Here is a 15,741-nt window from a genome sequence, read left to right on the forward strand (position 1 = left end):
TATTGACGATAGTCAGAGATATCGACATAAGCAGATTTCTCTGTTGATAATCAAGATGATATTAGGCTCATTTTCCTATTAATTTATTAGATAATAATAATAACTATTATTTTAATTTTTATTAGGCGGCTTATTATAATTCGGCTATCAAACTGCCCAGTTATTTCACTTCAGCACCGCATTTCACACACACACATACTGTGCGCGCTAGCGCAGGAGGATTAGAGCCTGTATTCACTGAAGTTGTCCGCTTTGACTCGGATAACTCGTTAAATCCATGAAATGAAAGAGATAGAAAACGAGGAGTAGGTGTCCCACACATTAAATGGCTGGTACATGGCAACACGCTCTTTAAGAAAGAGATTAACTCTTTCTTGGCATTACAAATAAAGTAAAGACAAAATAATAACAAGGAGGGAGAGGGAACTTATCATCCATAGTGGATCTCACGTAGTCCTTCTCTTAAAGACTGATCACTTAACTTATAACACTCACTAGCCGCATTTCCACTGTTGGACCAGTGCGAGCCAGGGCTTAAAATGGGCCGGGCGGGGCTAATAGTCTCGGGCCAGTAGCAAAAGGCCAGAATAGCGCAGGGTTTCCACAGTCGAGCCTGAAGCTCCGCTGCGCATCACTAAAACGCCCTTTACACGCCTCTCAGGAACAACGTCACGAAACATTTCAGCAATAAAGAGACGTTATCAGAAGACTAATAAGAAATAAGTCACTGGAACATGCGCGATAACACACGAACATGATAAAAGCGGCCGTTTGTTTGCATGCTTTGTTAAATATTCAAATTCAAAAGCATTGATGTTTTACTATAGAATAAGTGATACATTGATCATAATTAATTAATTTATCAGGACTCAAAATTAAATCACACAGAAATAAATTTATTTGTATTTTATTTATTTATTTTTAACGCTTATGAATATAGTCGAGTCCGTTTCTGTTTATTTGTAGTCACAGTAGAATGATAATATCTTTATTTTTATAAAAGCTCCCGAACAAAAACATTATTATATTTTTATGATAGGCAACGTGGAGCTATAACTCTTGAGACGAGATTTATGACAGATAATATAAGTTACTAAATAAATACACGACTGTGATAGAGAATAAGAACCTGACGTATGATTTCTTCAAGCGGTCATATTATCATGTTTACTATGGTAACGTTAATGTTTAGCGTGCATGGTTTTTTACATAGCTTAAAGGAGCTATGTGGAGGTTTTTACTAAAAAAAAATCTTTAAGATAGAGTTTTCATTTGTACATGTATGAGTCAACCATGATGTAAAAAATAATGACACCTCGACTGTCCACCACGGTTGCCTCTATCAGCCTGTAGGCTCAATTGTGTGTGGAGGAGTCGGGCCCGAATTGGGGCGAAAATTCACAAAATGTGACGTCATGCGCGTTCTCGTCTACTTAGGCTTACAACCGTACGGCACGCCAGCCATTATAGTAAGCAGCGGCAATAGTATTTTCAAATGAACTCTGCTGATGGAAAGAAGCGACCAGCCTCCAGCACAATTCAGACACCCACGGACACTCCTCGTAAGTTAAAAAAAAAAAGAGCGTGCGCACTGAGAACGAGCATGAGACTGGCTGCAGTTCCTCTAACGGCCACTGGTGTCAGTAACGGTTAGAAATTTCAGAACCTACGCAACGCTCCTTTAAAATATTTCTGCCTTGTATGGTGATTATAAACCACATCAGATCGGATCGCGTTATTTCAAACACTCGCTGCTGATTGAAAGTGAGTTTTGAGCAACTTATTTTAAAAAGTTTTTAATGCTGGTGTTATAGCTGTTAGCTTTCTGAAATGATCCGCAGCGCAGACTCTTTATTTTTATAAAAGCTCCCGAACAAAAATCATTATTATTTTTTGATGAAATATGCTACGCGGAGCTAAACTCTCGAGACGAGACTTATGACAGATAAAATATGTTACTAAATAAATACACAAATTGTGAAAGAGAATAAGAAGCTGACGTCTGATGTGAAAAAAGTGGTTGCATTTACCATGTTTACTATGATAACGTTAATGTTTAGCGTGCACAGTCTTTTACATCGCTTATAAATATTTCTGCCTTGTTTAGAGATTATAATCCACATCGGATCAAGTTATTTCAAACACTCGCTGCTGACTAAGAGTGAGTTTTGAGCTCTGCCGCCTTGTTATTATTTTCATGCACTCCGCACTATAATGTGATGCATGCAAAATAGATAGTTTTGCCCGTTACAAAGTCTCCATCCACAAACAAATGTACATCGTCTGCAGATAGAAGGTATTTCATTGCACTTTAACAAGTAAACTGAATGACCTATATATGTACAATATTTTAAACGAGCCCTCACTAACTGAGTTTAATGCCACAGTTATGTTTGAATGCATCTCATTCTTGTTTCTGTGGTGGTGCGTCGCTTGTCATGAGGCGCACCGTCCGGAGCGCTGTATGACTGCTGCATCAGTTCAATTCAACTTTACTCCAAATATATCAACTTACCTGCTTTGAATACTTATTTATTTTATGCTCAATATTAGTGTTAAACTGCTGGACTTTAAATGAAATCTACTATTGATTTTCACCGTTTACTGACTTTACAAAACTTTTTTAGACTGATAACTTCCGTGTGCAGACTTGTCACAGGACGCGTGATATGACAGTTGCGTCCGACTATATATGAACTAGCTGTTTTAAATACAGTATTTTTATATTTAACGTTAGTTTATCAGAACAAAGAATCTCTCTCTTGCTCCACACATGCACGATGTTGTGTATCGTCAATCTCATGGGCTGACGATATGATGATTTGAAAAATGAGCATATCGCCCAACACTATCTCACATGACGCTGGGGGATGAGCAAAGGCCTCCTGTAGTGAACTGATGGGAAAGGGAATATATATATATAAATTACCTTTCTTAGTAAGCTTGCACATGTAGATAACATGCAATAATTATATAAATTTAAAGGCCATCAGGTTTGAGACTTTAGTCTTTGCAACTTTACAGATCTCCGTCATGCACCAAGATTTACTGCAAATATCTTACAAATTGTACCTTTAAGACATAACACGAAGAAGAGTTAGTTATTGTGTTAAGACATAACACGAACACGGCACACAAGCCCAGTTGAGTTCTTTCGCATTTTGTGCTTGAATGCTTTAAAATAGTTTGAATGTTTAAATTGGCAAGGCTTAAAAACATGTGAAATTGATAAGCTTTTGTGACAATGCGCAGCACTGTCAACTGTCCTGAGCGTCTTTTTAGGCTGGTGTCAGCCAATAGGTTGAAATTGCCGGGCCCCTATAATCATAACTATTCAGTGACACACACACACACACACACATACCAGGTGAAGAAGGTGCATTCCTGTTTCTGATGGATGGCTTCTCAGCAGTTCATTTCCCACTGTCTGGAAAAAGATAAGGTGAGAATGTATTGATGGCTATAGTTTGCACAGGTTAGCTGAGGTATGGAATACCTGGGTTCTCTACAGTTGTGCTGCCTGCAGGCCTCTTCACTGTACTGCATGCTGGTGTCACTTCAACTTGGGTTTAGTGGGTTTTGTTTAAAACAACAAACAATTATCTAGACAACATTTATGCATTTATTAATGCAATTTAAAAGTGTGCAAGGTAGATTTTGAGTGTCTCAAGTCCTGTTGTTCTTTTGTAAATGTGGAGTATGTGAGGTAAGATGAATTGTCGGTCTAGACAGAAAACTTCATGGTTTCATTTTCTACCTCAACCATATGTGTTTGGCAAGCAGTCTAAAATCTTTTTTGCTCCCAGGTAGACTGAGGGATCAGGTTACATATACTGTATATCTGTCCAAGTAGAAGGAGATTTTTTGAAGTACTGGCAACTTCCACTGACTGTGTTAAATAGTCTATGTAAGGAGGTATAGAGGATATTGTAGCTGAGGTGCCATAAAGAGAAGACATTTTCAAATGCTTAGAACGTAAAAAACAAGGGATCCACACCCATATGTATTGCTATTATTGTTATTATTATTATTATTAGTAGTAGTAGTAGTATATCTTTGGCCACTGTAACTAGTTTCTGTAACTGAACCTTCAAAATTGAATGGATGTTGTCTCCATCGTGTGGCCAACCGTCGCCAGTTTCCGTCTGCTTGTTGACAAATATCCGACATAAACCCATGACACTAAATGTAGTTGTTTCTTAACGAAGTATAAACATAATTAAAAAAAAACTTATCAGACTATGATTTGAAATAGTATATATTATTGTTAATAATAATCAGATTCTAACGTTAAAGCTTTGCTTAAAACAAGTGTACGTCGGCATTTCATTACATTTACGTAATAATTACTTTTACTTTAATATTATCGCCTCAGGAAAGTTTATTTGAAGACCATGTGTTGGTGCTTGCTTTTAGATAGAAACGTTAAACGTTACTAACGTTTCAAGTCGAGATGGGAACTATGTGTACATAGAGTCGTATTTTAAGAGAGCTATTCAAGTCAATAATATATATAGTTGGTTAACTATTTAGGGCTATTATTAACACGAAACATATCTTTAATATCTCATCTTAATTCGTAAATATAAAAACAGTGTCACGGTGGCCGAGAGGTTAAGGCGTTGGACTCGAAATCCAATGGGGTTTCCCCGCACAGGTTCGAATCCTGTTCGTGACGAACTTTATTTTCGAGTGTGTGAACGCGAAACTGAGCGAAATTATTTCTGATGAACCCCTTAAAATCGAATTCATACATCTCAGCTGTGTGTGTGAAAATTCATGACAATCTTAATCTAGCTAGTAAAGCAGTAAAGTTTTCACACTTGAATTCGGAAAGCACAACACTAAATGTGAGGGCGGAAGTTTTACACATATCTACAGTGGCCTTTAAAAATTTGTTTAGATTTCCTTGATGTTAACACCAACTGACTTCGCTGATATACAGGGGTCATATAGGACCCAGCCCTTAGAATACAGCAATACTGTCAAAACAACGCCTTGTAACTGCGAACAGTTTATTGGATCACTGAGGTTATGATGCAACCCAAACACATCTGGAAATATTTTGGAACGTGTAATCAAATCATATTACACAACGTCGACAATCGTACAAGGAAATGGTGTGTGGTTATTTCCTATCCATGTGGACACATTCTTCACAGTGTCCAATCAGATTGAGCTCAATGTAAAAAGAACACGGTACAAGCCAAAACTTTAATCTAAAGCTTTCGTTCCTGTGCAATGTTGATGATACTGGATAATATAGAGTGAAACGTTTGTCATGTCTGTTCACTCAAATGTGCGTATATTAAAATCGCATTTATGTATTTAACGGCACTTACACATCTTTGAACACCCCCGCGGAATAGTAAGATGGTACATCCGGAAGAATTTAAAGAACAGAACACGCGCTGTCTGGCGCAGACTAGACGCTTTGTTAGTGAGAGAGATACAGATTGCGCTGTGAAAATAGAGATTTTTATTTTTTTGTAATATATGTATATATATTATTTTTCTTAGTAAGCTCGCTGTGCTACACATGTAGAAAACATTCAATAATTATATAAATTGTAAAGGCCATGAGGAAGTTTCGAACTGCTCATAACGCACATTAAAGTTAGGCAGCTAAAGTTATCTCGGCTGACATCCGATTAAGATCGACTCTCGTCGCTTTTGCCTTTAAATGGCGTTTAGACACCAGATGAATGATTTTCGTGTGGAAGGTGAAAAGAAGAGGCGTTAGTGTTCAGTTTGACTGGCAGTGAACTCACTGACACGCTTTTAATCAAACCCGCAACATAACCGGCACGTTTATGTAAAGAAACGTCCACTTTAACAGCGATTTGTTAACTTGACGTCGTGTACTGATAGTGTAGGTTAACAAAGACCGTGACTCAGTATAAACCAATCTGGATGCTGTTAGACATTTTGAGCAAAGACGGACTTGGAGGCGAAGTTTTGGAGTCTTTTTTTTCTTTAGGTTTAGGAAAGGATGAAGTCTAAAATATCTGTCTGGAAAACGAATTGAGTGTTTCATACGAGTAGTTTTAATAGTGGAGGAGGAAATTATTTCCCCTTTTACTTTCTTTCCTTTAGCTCGATGTTGAAGTGTGAAAACCAACTGCCTCAAATGTTACGCTAGAACACACCAGCCTTTACAAAAGGGTCTTGTAAACCAAGTTTATTTGGCAAATATAAGAATCCACTCATAGCACAGATTTAGCTTTAGATCAAGAAGTCCTCTCACAGTGCTGTTTTCGCTAGCCGGTGTGCTAGCCTCCACCTCAGCCCTCAGAAATGTCGAATATCTCCAACGAAGCTGTGATCTTGATTAAAGATGTAAAGCCCGGATCGAAAAACCTTAATATCGTCTTTATAGTTTTGGAAATCGGTAAGTGGATTCACAGCTGTGCCCCTCGCGACCGTTTATTAGCACGAGAGTAGCTAATTCCTCCGTGCTAACGTTCATGATTAACATGTCTAACGTCGCGCTCGACCTCACTGTTGCTCTGTTCTTGTATCTTTGGGTTTTCATGCGTCTGCCGTGTAGCGCAATTATTTGTGTGTTTTTAGTAGTTTTGTTAAAGCTGAGATTTGACTGAACTTTGCTGTGCACGCGCAGGTCGGGTGACGAAGACAAAGGACGGGCACGAGGTGCGCTCGTGCAGGGTGGCGGATAAGAGCGGCAGCATCGCCATCTCTGTGTGGGATGAGCTGGGCAGCCTCATCCAGCCCGGGGACATCATCCGCCTCACGAGAGGGTACGAACCACCACCTGTCTGTCTGTGTAGTTCTTTTAGACCTAAGCTGCTTTAAACCCTTGTGGCTACTGGATTGTCAAACTCAAAGTGGTCTAGAATGCTCAGCATCAATAACAGTGATGTAAGTGGTAACTGTACAGGGGATAAATTAATATGAATTAAGGCTTATGGCCATGGTGCGTTCAGATCAGTCTATGGTTCAGATATGTTTGTTTTAACTTTGATATGTTTGTGTTTCGGGCTAGGTATGCTTCAATGTGGAAGGGGTGCCTCACACTGTACACTGGAAGAGGAGGAGACTTACAGAAAATAGGAGAGTGAGTATTAAATATTGCCTCTCACAATATATAAGGTGCAATCTAATCATTTGCCACGTTCATCATTTTATGGTTTATCAGCATTGGGCAATAACCATGTCCACTTGACAGATTAATTGAAATGGTGATTAACCCTTGTGTTGGTTCCAAAATCTAGTGAAAGATGATGAATCAATAAATTGCATGATTTCTTTAAGCAATTGTTTGGCGTGTTCAGTTAATGCCAAAAAATATTTCAAAATCTGGGGTTTTCCATGGTCATGGGAATCCTTAAAATCCCTCAGTTTTAATATTCTTGCTTTCCAAGCCTGGGAAATTAATGGAAATGTCAATAGCATGTGTTTTCAGTCTTGTTCTTGGAGAGTGACTTTCAATGTTCAGTTTCAACCCAATTTAAAGGACATTAAGTGGCCCTCCAGGAGCATAATTTGAGACCCCTGGTCGGTAGTGAGAGAGAGGTTTGGATTTTATGCTTTTACTCAAATTTAATGGTAGTTATGATCATAAACATTGCAGATGTACTAGGCAAAAGGTGTGAGAGCACTGGTCATTTCAGCCGTTGTCTAATTGATCACATGAAATTCTCTCTATACACACACACACACACACAAAAACATTTTTGTTATATAGAAACCTAGCCTTGAATCACATTTTGTAAGTGTTTCTGTAGCTCAAACAGTAGAGCATGGTACCAGCAATGCCAAGGTCAGGCTTGATTCTCTGGGAATAAATTAACTGATAACATGACCACCTTGAATGCAAGTCGCTTCTACCAAAGGCAAACATGTCAATGCAAAGTCATTAGAACCATATTTTATTTTTTTTCACAGGTTCTGTATGGTGTATTCTGAGGTTCCTAATTTCAGTGAACCAAATCCAGAGCTGCTAGCACAAGCTAACCAGCAGAACAAGACGGTGAGTGCAGTCTTCCTGTTTATGCAAAATGGCACCTCCAGTGTAATGCCTCAATGAGTACTTCCTTTTAGTTATTTGCAAGCCTAAATTTGCTTCAGTAATTATGGAATAATATTGCTTGTTTTGTATTCTACTTCATTTCAAAGTCTTTGTTTGGAACAAATAAATTGGAATGTAGAAGTAATTTATGCAGAAGCAAACATTTGGTTTGACTTCTACTGCACAGTCAAATACTGAACCATTAAACTGCATAACAAGAGGTGTTGGTTTATGACTAAAGTCAACACAATGGTGTCTTATCTCTCATCCTCTCAATAGGGCAAAGAACAGCGGGGAAATTCTCCACCAAATCAAAATGCAGGTACTCCTGCGCAGACAGGTAAGCAAATATGGCTAGTGCTTCTCGCAGTCTGTCCTACGAAGGTAACCAATGATGATTTTATTAGTCGTAGCTTTATGGTTTGGAATCTGATCTGCAAACGAAGGTTAGAAATTAGATCCCGCTGCTTTTTGTACCTACCGTTGGCATACTGTAAGTTGCTTTTGATAAATGTCTGCATAATTATGCAACTAGAATAACAGCTGTAACGATTATTACAGTGTCTCTTATGTTAAGTCTGTCACGTTCTTGAACTCTTTGTCCAACAGGTAATGGTACTGTGCTAGTATTTCCCAATAACAGTGCTGCACCTGTGCCTCGGGAACCCAATTTTGGGGCTCCAGGAAGACCAAATGGGCGTGTTACAGGCAATGGACCACCCCCAGTAACTGCAGGAGGACCCCCTGCTCCACCCAAACCCACAGTTACCATTAGCAATGGCAGGGACCCAAGAAGGGTTTCAAAGAGATGAGACTGCAAAACCACTTCCATCTTCCCACTCCTTTGTAAAATCCCTCCAAAAACTATCCATACAATACGCAAACCAATACTGCCAATCAAGAGATACGAGGTTAAATGATATTGTTTTACCACATGTGCTTTTTGCTTTGTCATTTGGCAATATTTGCATAGTATGATTGTTTATAATGAAAGGTAAGAATTCAACTTGTTACAGTTGGCACACTCTTCTCTTTGCCCATTGAGTGCTGGTTCAGTGGCCCACCATTTATTTCCTTTCCCTAAATGTGTTGAACTATACATCCTACTTGAACACTCAATGCACTTTCTTCTGTTAATTTATAGTGAATGCATTGTCATGTGATTCAGGAATGATTAACTGCTGTTGCAAATTGGTTGGTGAACTTCAAAGTGATGATTATATGGATTCTACCCATCCCTTTGGCCAAATAATTTACCAGAAGTGACCATGTGTAAGGAAAGGTAATGGTTTGATTGAACACTTAGGATTATTTAATTAGGAATAAATCAAGAACAAAATATTGGGAAATTAATCCCAGTGGCTGCAATTGTTCTACTTGATCTTTTGAGTGGCATTTACATTGAATAAGACGTTGCCTTTTATAGAGTGCAATGTGACTACACTGAAATATTCTGCATATTCTTATACTGTCACACATTTGTGTATGTTTTGTTATACAGACATTTAATGTTACAGCTGCAGCTACATATGTTTTATTTCAGTAAGCTCCGTAGTGTTGCTTGTGCACGGGGTAGAATGTTTAACATTTCTGGCTTAAAAAAAAAGTTAGACCCTGAGAGAACTTAATTTTTCCCCATTTTGTGGTTTAGCACCCTACTTTTTTCTGCTGAGAGAATGATGGCAGAACTATATATATTCAAGCTGCCAGGTAAAGTATGTTACTGGGTGTTTTTATATTTCCAGTGCCATAGATAAATTGATTTCCTTAAATATGGATTGTGTGATATATGACTGTATTAAGATATGGCCTAATAGGTAATTTAATAGCATTGCTTTTCATTCAGAAATTTTTTGCCAGATCATGTGATTGTGGTTAGTTTGTCAGCACTATTAAAATATGAGTCAGGGGTTTACCGTCAAGAAAAAGAGCTGGATAAAGTGTAAAATTCACTCTATTTTTTGTGTTGGTGGCTTGGTGAATTTCTTTATGATTGTGTTAATTTAATTTGTGATTCATGCTTGTGACTCAAGCATGTACTACATTGTGCGTGCATGTGTGTGTTTGAAACATACTGAACTTTAAATAGGATTAACATCAGTGCATTACAGCATTGATACCGGATTACAGGCTATACAATTTTGATGTATGGTGTTGTTGATGTATCTTATATGTGACCCTGGACCACAAAACCAGTCTTAAGTGTAAATTTTTTGAATTGATGTTTGGATAGGGCAAAATTTGGCCGAGATACAACTATTTGAATATCTGGAATCTAAATACTGAGAAAATCAGCTTTAAAATATGTCCAAGTGAAGTTATTAGCAATGCATATTAGTAATCAAAATTGTTTTTATTTACAGTAGGAAATTCACAAAATATCTTAATGGAACATGATCTTTACTCAATATCTTAATTATTTTTGGCATAAAACAAAAAATTATAATCTTGACCCATACAATGTATTTTTTGGCTATTGCTAGAAATCTACCCCAGCGACTTAAGACTGGTTTTGTGGTCCAGGGTCACATATGGAAAGTTATATCATTATATAAACCAGGGGCCTGTACCATAAAGCTAGATTAGCTAGCTAGCCATGTAAGTTTCAAGTTAGTTTGCACCAATCCTGGGTTTTGGGTACCACGTAAGTGGCTTGGCTTTTAGCGGCATTCATTGCCATAGTAACTTACACTAACCTGCTCTGGGGCAGGTTATGTTCTGGGTTAGAGATCTCAAACTGAAGTTGGACCAATCAGATGTGAGAGAAGTGACACATGTCTTACACAGTCACTCCAGTTTATCTTGCTCCAAATTAAAGATCACTAATGCTAAAATAGAAGTCTGGCTTTAATGATAATTACTGAGTCATTTTATGATTTATATAATTATTGTGATTCATATTATTGTTATAATTATTTATATTTTACACAGAAGCAATTCTAGTTTAAGAGTTATTATAAATCATTTTAAATTATTAATGTATACAGATTATGTAATATAAATAAGATGTAGTATCAATAGATTGCACTATTTAAACAATAAAAAATCTGACCTTACATGTTCGAGTCTCTATCACTATATATTTTCAAATGTATAAACTAAGTTAACAAGTTTAACGTCACTGCACTGATAGAGCAAGATTATTTATTTTATTTGTCCTCCATTTTTCATATGACGTTTAAATTTGTCATATTCTTCAATCTCTTAACCTTTAGCAAAACCTTTAACCTTTAGTTTTGAATCTCGCTGGGTCTCACGTGAGAAGTAAATCAAACTTGCTTTGTGTTGCAAGGGTCATGATTGGCTGTTCGCCAGTGATGTCACACATTCATGTGCACGGGCTCCACAAACTCAGGATCAAAGCCTGAGTTGACAAAGAAAGTTGATGAACACCATCATGGTACCAACAAAGGCGGATTGGAGAGGTTTGGTTTTGTCAACTCAAAACTAATCCGGTAACTCTGAATTTGTTCAGCTACCATCATGATACAGGCCCCTGGTCACGGGAATCCAACTCCATAAAATCAAAACTGTGACTTCAGTAATAGTTTTGCAGCAGCTTAGAGTGTGCCATTTTTATTTTAATATGTTCCAAATGTGGACTGCCTGAACTCATCACCAATGTAGTTAGCGATTTCTGTCCCCATTACTATTTTCTGTGCCATCTAGACAGTTTTTGATCTTTGACAACACTGGTGCAGCACAAGTGAAATGTTTACAGGTGAGAAAAAAAACAGATGGAATCTTGTGTTTAAAGCACCACATTACATTTAATTTGACCATCTTTTTGCATAAGACCATCTTTGACAGTATATTTCTCTTCCAGATGGAAGCATTAATATAATGTCAGGAATCCCGTGCTTAGGTTTTATAATCAGCTCAGTCAAGCACAAACTTGTGTGAATGTTTTCAAAACATGTTTAGCGGAATTCTTGTTCCTCTGAAAAATATCACTGAAGTCAATCTTTAGCAGCTTGTGAAATTAGAGTTCCTGTTGCTGTCTGTACTTGCCAGCCCTGATATTCTTCCAATGCATTTTTGTAACAGTATGTGTAATTTAGTATCTGAGCAATAGGAGAAGATTCCTCAAACTGCTCTGGCCTAATTACCCTTTGTAATTATATACACCTATGAGCAGAACATCATGTGATGAATAAGTATGGTTAATGATCCCAAATGATGGCCTTAAAACCTTTATATTCACACACAGAACTGCTGCAAATTTAGGAATTAAAAATATATTCCAAACAAGTAATAATTACGTTAACATATAAGGCACCATAAGCATGACTATGCTTGTCCTATTTGATTAAAACTAAATTACACCCAGAATGTGGGCTTTTTTCATCAACATAAACTGACCCGAAGCATTTGATAAATCATTATTCAGGCTTTTATAAGATGAGAGTTAATTGAAAGCTGAAATTCACATTGTAACCAAATTAATACTATTAATGAAGACTACTAAATGAAAATCCAGTCATCACTCACTTACCCTCATGTCATTCCATACCTGCATTACTTTCTTCTGTAGAACTCTAAAGGAGATATTTGGAAAAATGTCCCAGTGTTTTTGTCTACACAATGTACGTTTATGGCTACCACTGTTCCTACAATTCTTTTTTGTGTTTCACAGAAGGACAATAAGACATATAGGCATTGGAGTGACATGAGTGTGTGTAAATAATGAAAGATTTGTAATTTTGGGCTGAAATATACCTTTAAGCACTGTTCTTGTAAACAAATAGGTAAGTTGTTGATGGCTCAATTAATGCCCTCTAATTAACCATTGATTAGTCTGCAATTTAGCACAGAGGTGAAAGCTTTTGGCTTGTTCACATGTGCACATGCTGCAGCTCTTTCCAGAACTCTCCAATGCCATTTGAGAGTGCTCCCTCTGCCAGTCTCTGGCACTCACATGGGGTAAAGCCCACCAGGGCCGTACCCTTGATGGCCACTCCATGGTGTCTAGCCAGTTCTGCTACTCGTGACGTGATTAGTGAGGCTGGAGCATGACAGAAGTTTTGCCCTCCAATGGTAAAACTTGGCCATTTTTCCTCACCATAAGATAAAGACGAAGGACCACCTTGAACACTCTCTACATTACAAGCAATCTCCACAGCACCTTCATGTGGTAGAGCCATGACCTGAACTCCAGGGATACCGCCAGGACTGGATTCACGGATTGCTGAAGCCACAATTCGGCCCACGGCCAGATCTTGAGTATCGATGGTCACGTTACAGTTCATGACATAGGGGCTGGCTCCAACACCTGCAGATTAGATAAATGTTATTTTTTTTAGTGAGGGTTTGAATAGTAATTCAGATAACCGAAACGCTCTCTTAAATGGATCGTTCGGTCAATATGGTCAAAAAGGCCTGAATTAAACCCGTTAATCAAAAAGCAATCATATCTTTTTACAAAACACATACTGCAAACTATTCATGTATACCCAAATATAAATAATAGTCCAATCACTTGGAATTAAGCTATTTAATAGTATTATTTTGTTAAGTAGAAAGTTTTTTTATATTAGTTTTTATGAAATTATGCTGATAGTCGCAACAAAAGAATATACTATATATTACAAACTTGTCCCATTCTTGGAAAAATGTTAGATTTTTTTTACTTCTGGAACCCTACTTTTGGGGTCTGTTCATTTATTGTGATGCAAAATCTACCTTAATGTTTCATTTATGTTCTATATTTTGTAACTGAGGTTTAAAAAAAAAAAAAAGTTACCTGTAACACCATATTTCCTTGTGGGCTGTGGACCTAAATCTGGCTGGATGGTTGACATATCCAAGACCTTGTTGAACCAGCCAATCTGCTTCCTCCTCTTAGCCAGACCTCGACGCTGAGGAGAATCAGCCCAGCCAAACAAAAAGACACTGGTGCCCGTGACTCGTTCCGTTAGAGCCGTGGCTAAAGCTACACAAAGAAAGAAAACCTTCAATGCTTACACTTTAAGGTACATATAATAAAAATTACTTGACATATTCACACTGACACAAATCTAAATTCTTCAAATAATAATAATAGGTCCCTATCAATAATGCAATGTTCACCCCAAAATAATTAATGATGTTTGTGCTGTTTTCTTCTATTTTATGTATACTTTAAGACTACATTGCAACTGTTTTTATACCTTCAGAATTCAGATTCAGAAAACGCATTTAAATGTCTTATTTGCATGCATGGCCACATACCCTGGGCCTCTTTTCCACATTCCTCAAGGCCCACCTCCTCCCCCAGAGGATAGAGAGGCACCAGATCCACTGCACCCATGCACGGGTGGATGCCCTCATGGACATTCATGTCAATCAGAGAGCATGCACGCTCACAAGCTGACAGTACAGCCTCCCCTAAAATGGACGACAATAAAGAATAGCCTCTTTGATACAATTAGTAACAAAGCAATTGTTCTCGCAACTTGGACATTTATTAAAACATCTAGGAAGGAAGAGCAGGCAACTCACTTATTAGGTCAATGCTTGCAACAATAGTAATGACAGAGCGGTTGTAGTCAACATCATTGAAGATGTTAAGCACTGTGATGCCTTCACGCTTTGTTCCTTTTGAAGGACAGATCCAGACAGTTTTGTCAACACTCAGTGCAATGACATGGAACAAAAAATATTCCCAATGACTTCAAATATAGTTTAATTACAATTTTGAATCCATCTTAAATAAATTAATGGCTAATTTTCTTCAATATAAACCATGCATGCATGGTCTCACCAAGTGTGTCAGTGATGGCTGATCTAGCCACCGTCTCCACCAGGTCTCTTCTACGAGCTTCTGAGATGTTTAGGAGACATGCAACCAGCCGTCGACCCACAGCAGAACAGGACATCCCTCAAGAAAGCAGAAATACTTTACACCTTTACTGGCCCACAGTACAAACCAGGTTCTCAGTCAACTCAGGGACGTAACACTTCATAACCTTCCTTAACAACACTGATTAATGTTTAACAGATAAAGTTGGGATTTTTTTAATTAGTTGACATAAATGTCATGAGCATTTGAGTTCTATTTGTTTTCAGAATCTTCACGACGAAATTTACTTTGACGTTTTAAGTGTCGTGTTGATAAACGCTGGACAACACTATTGATCAGTTTCTGTCTTACAGTAACAGTCCAAAGTTTAGCATGCTCGTAGCTACTACAATGAGGCAGAGTAGATAATTTAAAGATATTTTTTGTAACTGAGTGACAAACACACTTCGTACTTGTTACTTGAAGGCGTGAAACTCCAGAATAGCTCACGTGCTCTTGCTCCCAGCAGCTGTTTCCGCTAATGTCCGAATCATGAACGAATCGTTCAAATGAGTCGAAACTGTTCAAAAAATCAGATGAACCATTTAAAAAAACTGTCTGAACGTAAAAAAAAAAATAAAATAAAACATAAATAAATAAAACGCACTCAAACAAGTCGTTTATGAATACAATTATATTTTAACAAAGAGATAATACAATTAATTTAAGTACAATTTTTGGGGTTCAAATTTTATTAGCTGAACAATGGTTGCAGCAAATTGACACATAAAGCATAAAAAAACTAATAAAACAGTGCCTGTAGAACATAAGTGCCTGTAATATTTCTCGCTATATAAGAGACAATATGACGCATATTGTAAATCGCTGAAACCGTTAGTTTGACGCGAATTGTTCAAAAGAACCGATCGAACCGAAAGAGTCAGGATTC

At 37.6% G+C, this 15,741-nt stretch overlaps 2 protein-coding genes and 1 non-coding gene across 3 annotated transcripts; 2 read left to right on the forward strand and 1 right to left on the reverse strand.

The window, feature by feature from the left end:
• Window positions 1–4,596: 4,596 nt before the first annotated feature.
• trnas-cga (transfer RNA serine (anticodon CGA)) lies at window positions 4,597–4,678 on the forward strand. Its single transcript has one exon. It is a non-coding gene; the product is annotated as a tRNA-Ser (tRNA).
• A 720-nt stretch (window positions 4,679–5,398) lies between these two features.
• Window positions 5,399–10,177, forward strand: nabp1a (nucleic acid binding protein 1a). The gene is made up of 6 exons (XM_059499974.1): window positions 5,399–6,391; window positions 6,623–6,761; window positions 7,007–7,078; window positions 7,909–7,993; window positions 8,312–8,372; window positions 8,642–10,177. The coding sequence occupies exons 1-6, from the start codon at window positions 6,298–6,300 to the stop codon at window positions 8,842–8,844; spliced, it is 654 nt and encodes a 217-aa protein (XP_059355957.1). The 5' UTR covers window positions 5,399–6,297; the 3' UTR covers window positions 8,845–10,177.
• Window positions 10,178–11,646: 1,469 nt separating this feature from the next.
• ftcdnl1 (formiminotransferase cyclodeaminase N-terminal like 1) lies at window positions 11,647–15,414 on the reverse strand. Its single transcript, XM_059499975.1, has 6 exons — window positions 15,266–15,414; window positions 14,775–14,909; window positions 14,513–14,608; window positions 14,243–14,398; window positions 13,776–13,964; window positions 11,647–13,304 (listed from the first exon to the last, which is right to left on the reverse strand). The coding sequence occupies exons 2-6, from the start codon at window positions 14,887–14,889 to the stop codon at window positions 12,868–12,870; spliced, it is 993 nt and encodes a 330-aa protein (XP_059355958.1). The 5' UTR covers window positions 14,890–14,909; window positions 15,266–15,414; the 3' UTR covers window positions 11,647–12,867.
• Window positions 15,415–15,741: the final 327 nt, after the last annotated feature.

The sequence above is a fragment of the Carassius carassius genome, chromosome 19 (assembly GCF_963082965.1).
Source record: "Carassius carassius chromosome 19, fCarCar2.1, whole genome shotgun sequence".
In the NCBI taxonomy this organism is placed as follows: domain Eukaryota; kingdom Metazoa; phylum Chordata; class Actinopteri; order Cypriniformes; family Cyprinidae; genus Carassius; species Carassius carassius.

Bases quoted from the DNA above. Each gene is read 5' to 3' on its own strand.
- nabp1a (XM_059499974.1), top strand. From the start codon at position 6,298: ATGTCGAATATCTCCAACGAAGCTGTGATCTTGATTAAAGATGTAAAG. The intron at 6,392-6,622 runs GTAAGTGGATTC...GTGCACGCGCAG, and splicing joins CTTTATAGTTTTGGAAATCG to GTCGGGTGACGAAGACAAAG. The intron at 7,079-7,908 runs GTGAGTATTAAA...TTTTTTTCACAG, and splicing joins GACTTACAGAAAATAGGAGA to GTTCTGTATGGTGTATTCTG.
- ftcdnl1 (XM_059499975.1), bottom strand. From the start codon at position 14,889: ATGTCCTGTTCTGCTGTGGGTCGACGGCTGGTTGCATGTCTCCTAAAC. The intron at 14,609-14,774 runs GTGAGACCATGC...GTCCTTCAAAAG, and splicing joins AGCCATCACTGACACACTTG to GAACAAAGCGTGAAGGCATC. The intron at 14,399-14,512 runs GTGAGTTGCCTG...CGTCCATTTTAG, and splicing joins TGCAAGCATTGACCTAATAA to GGGAGGCTGTACTGTCAGCT.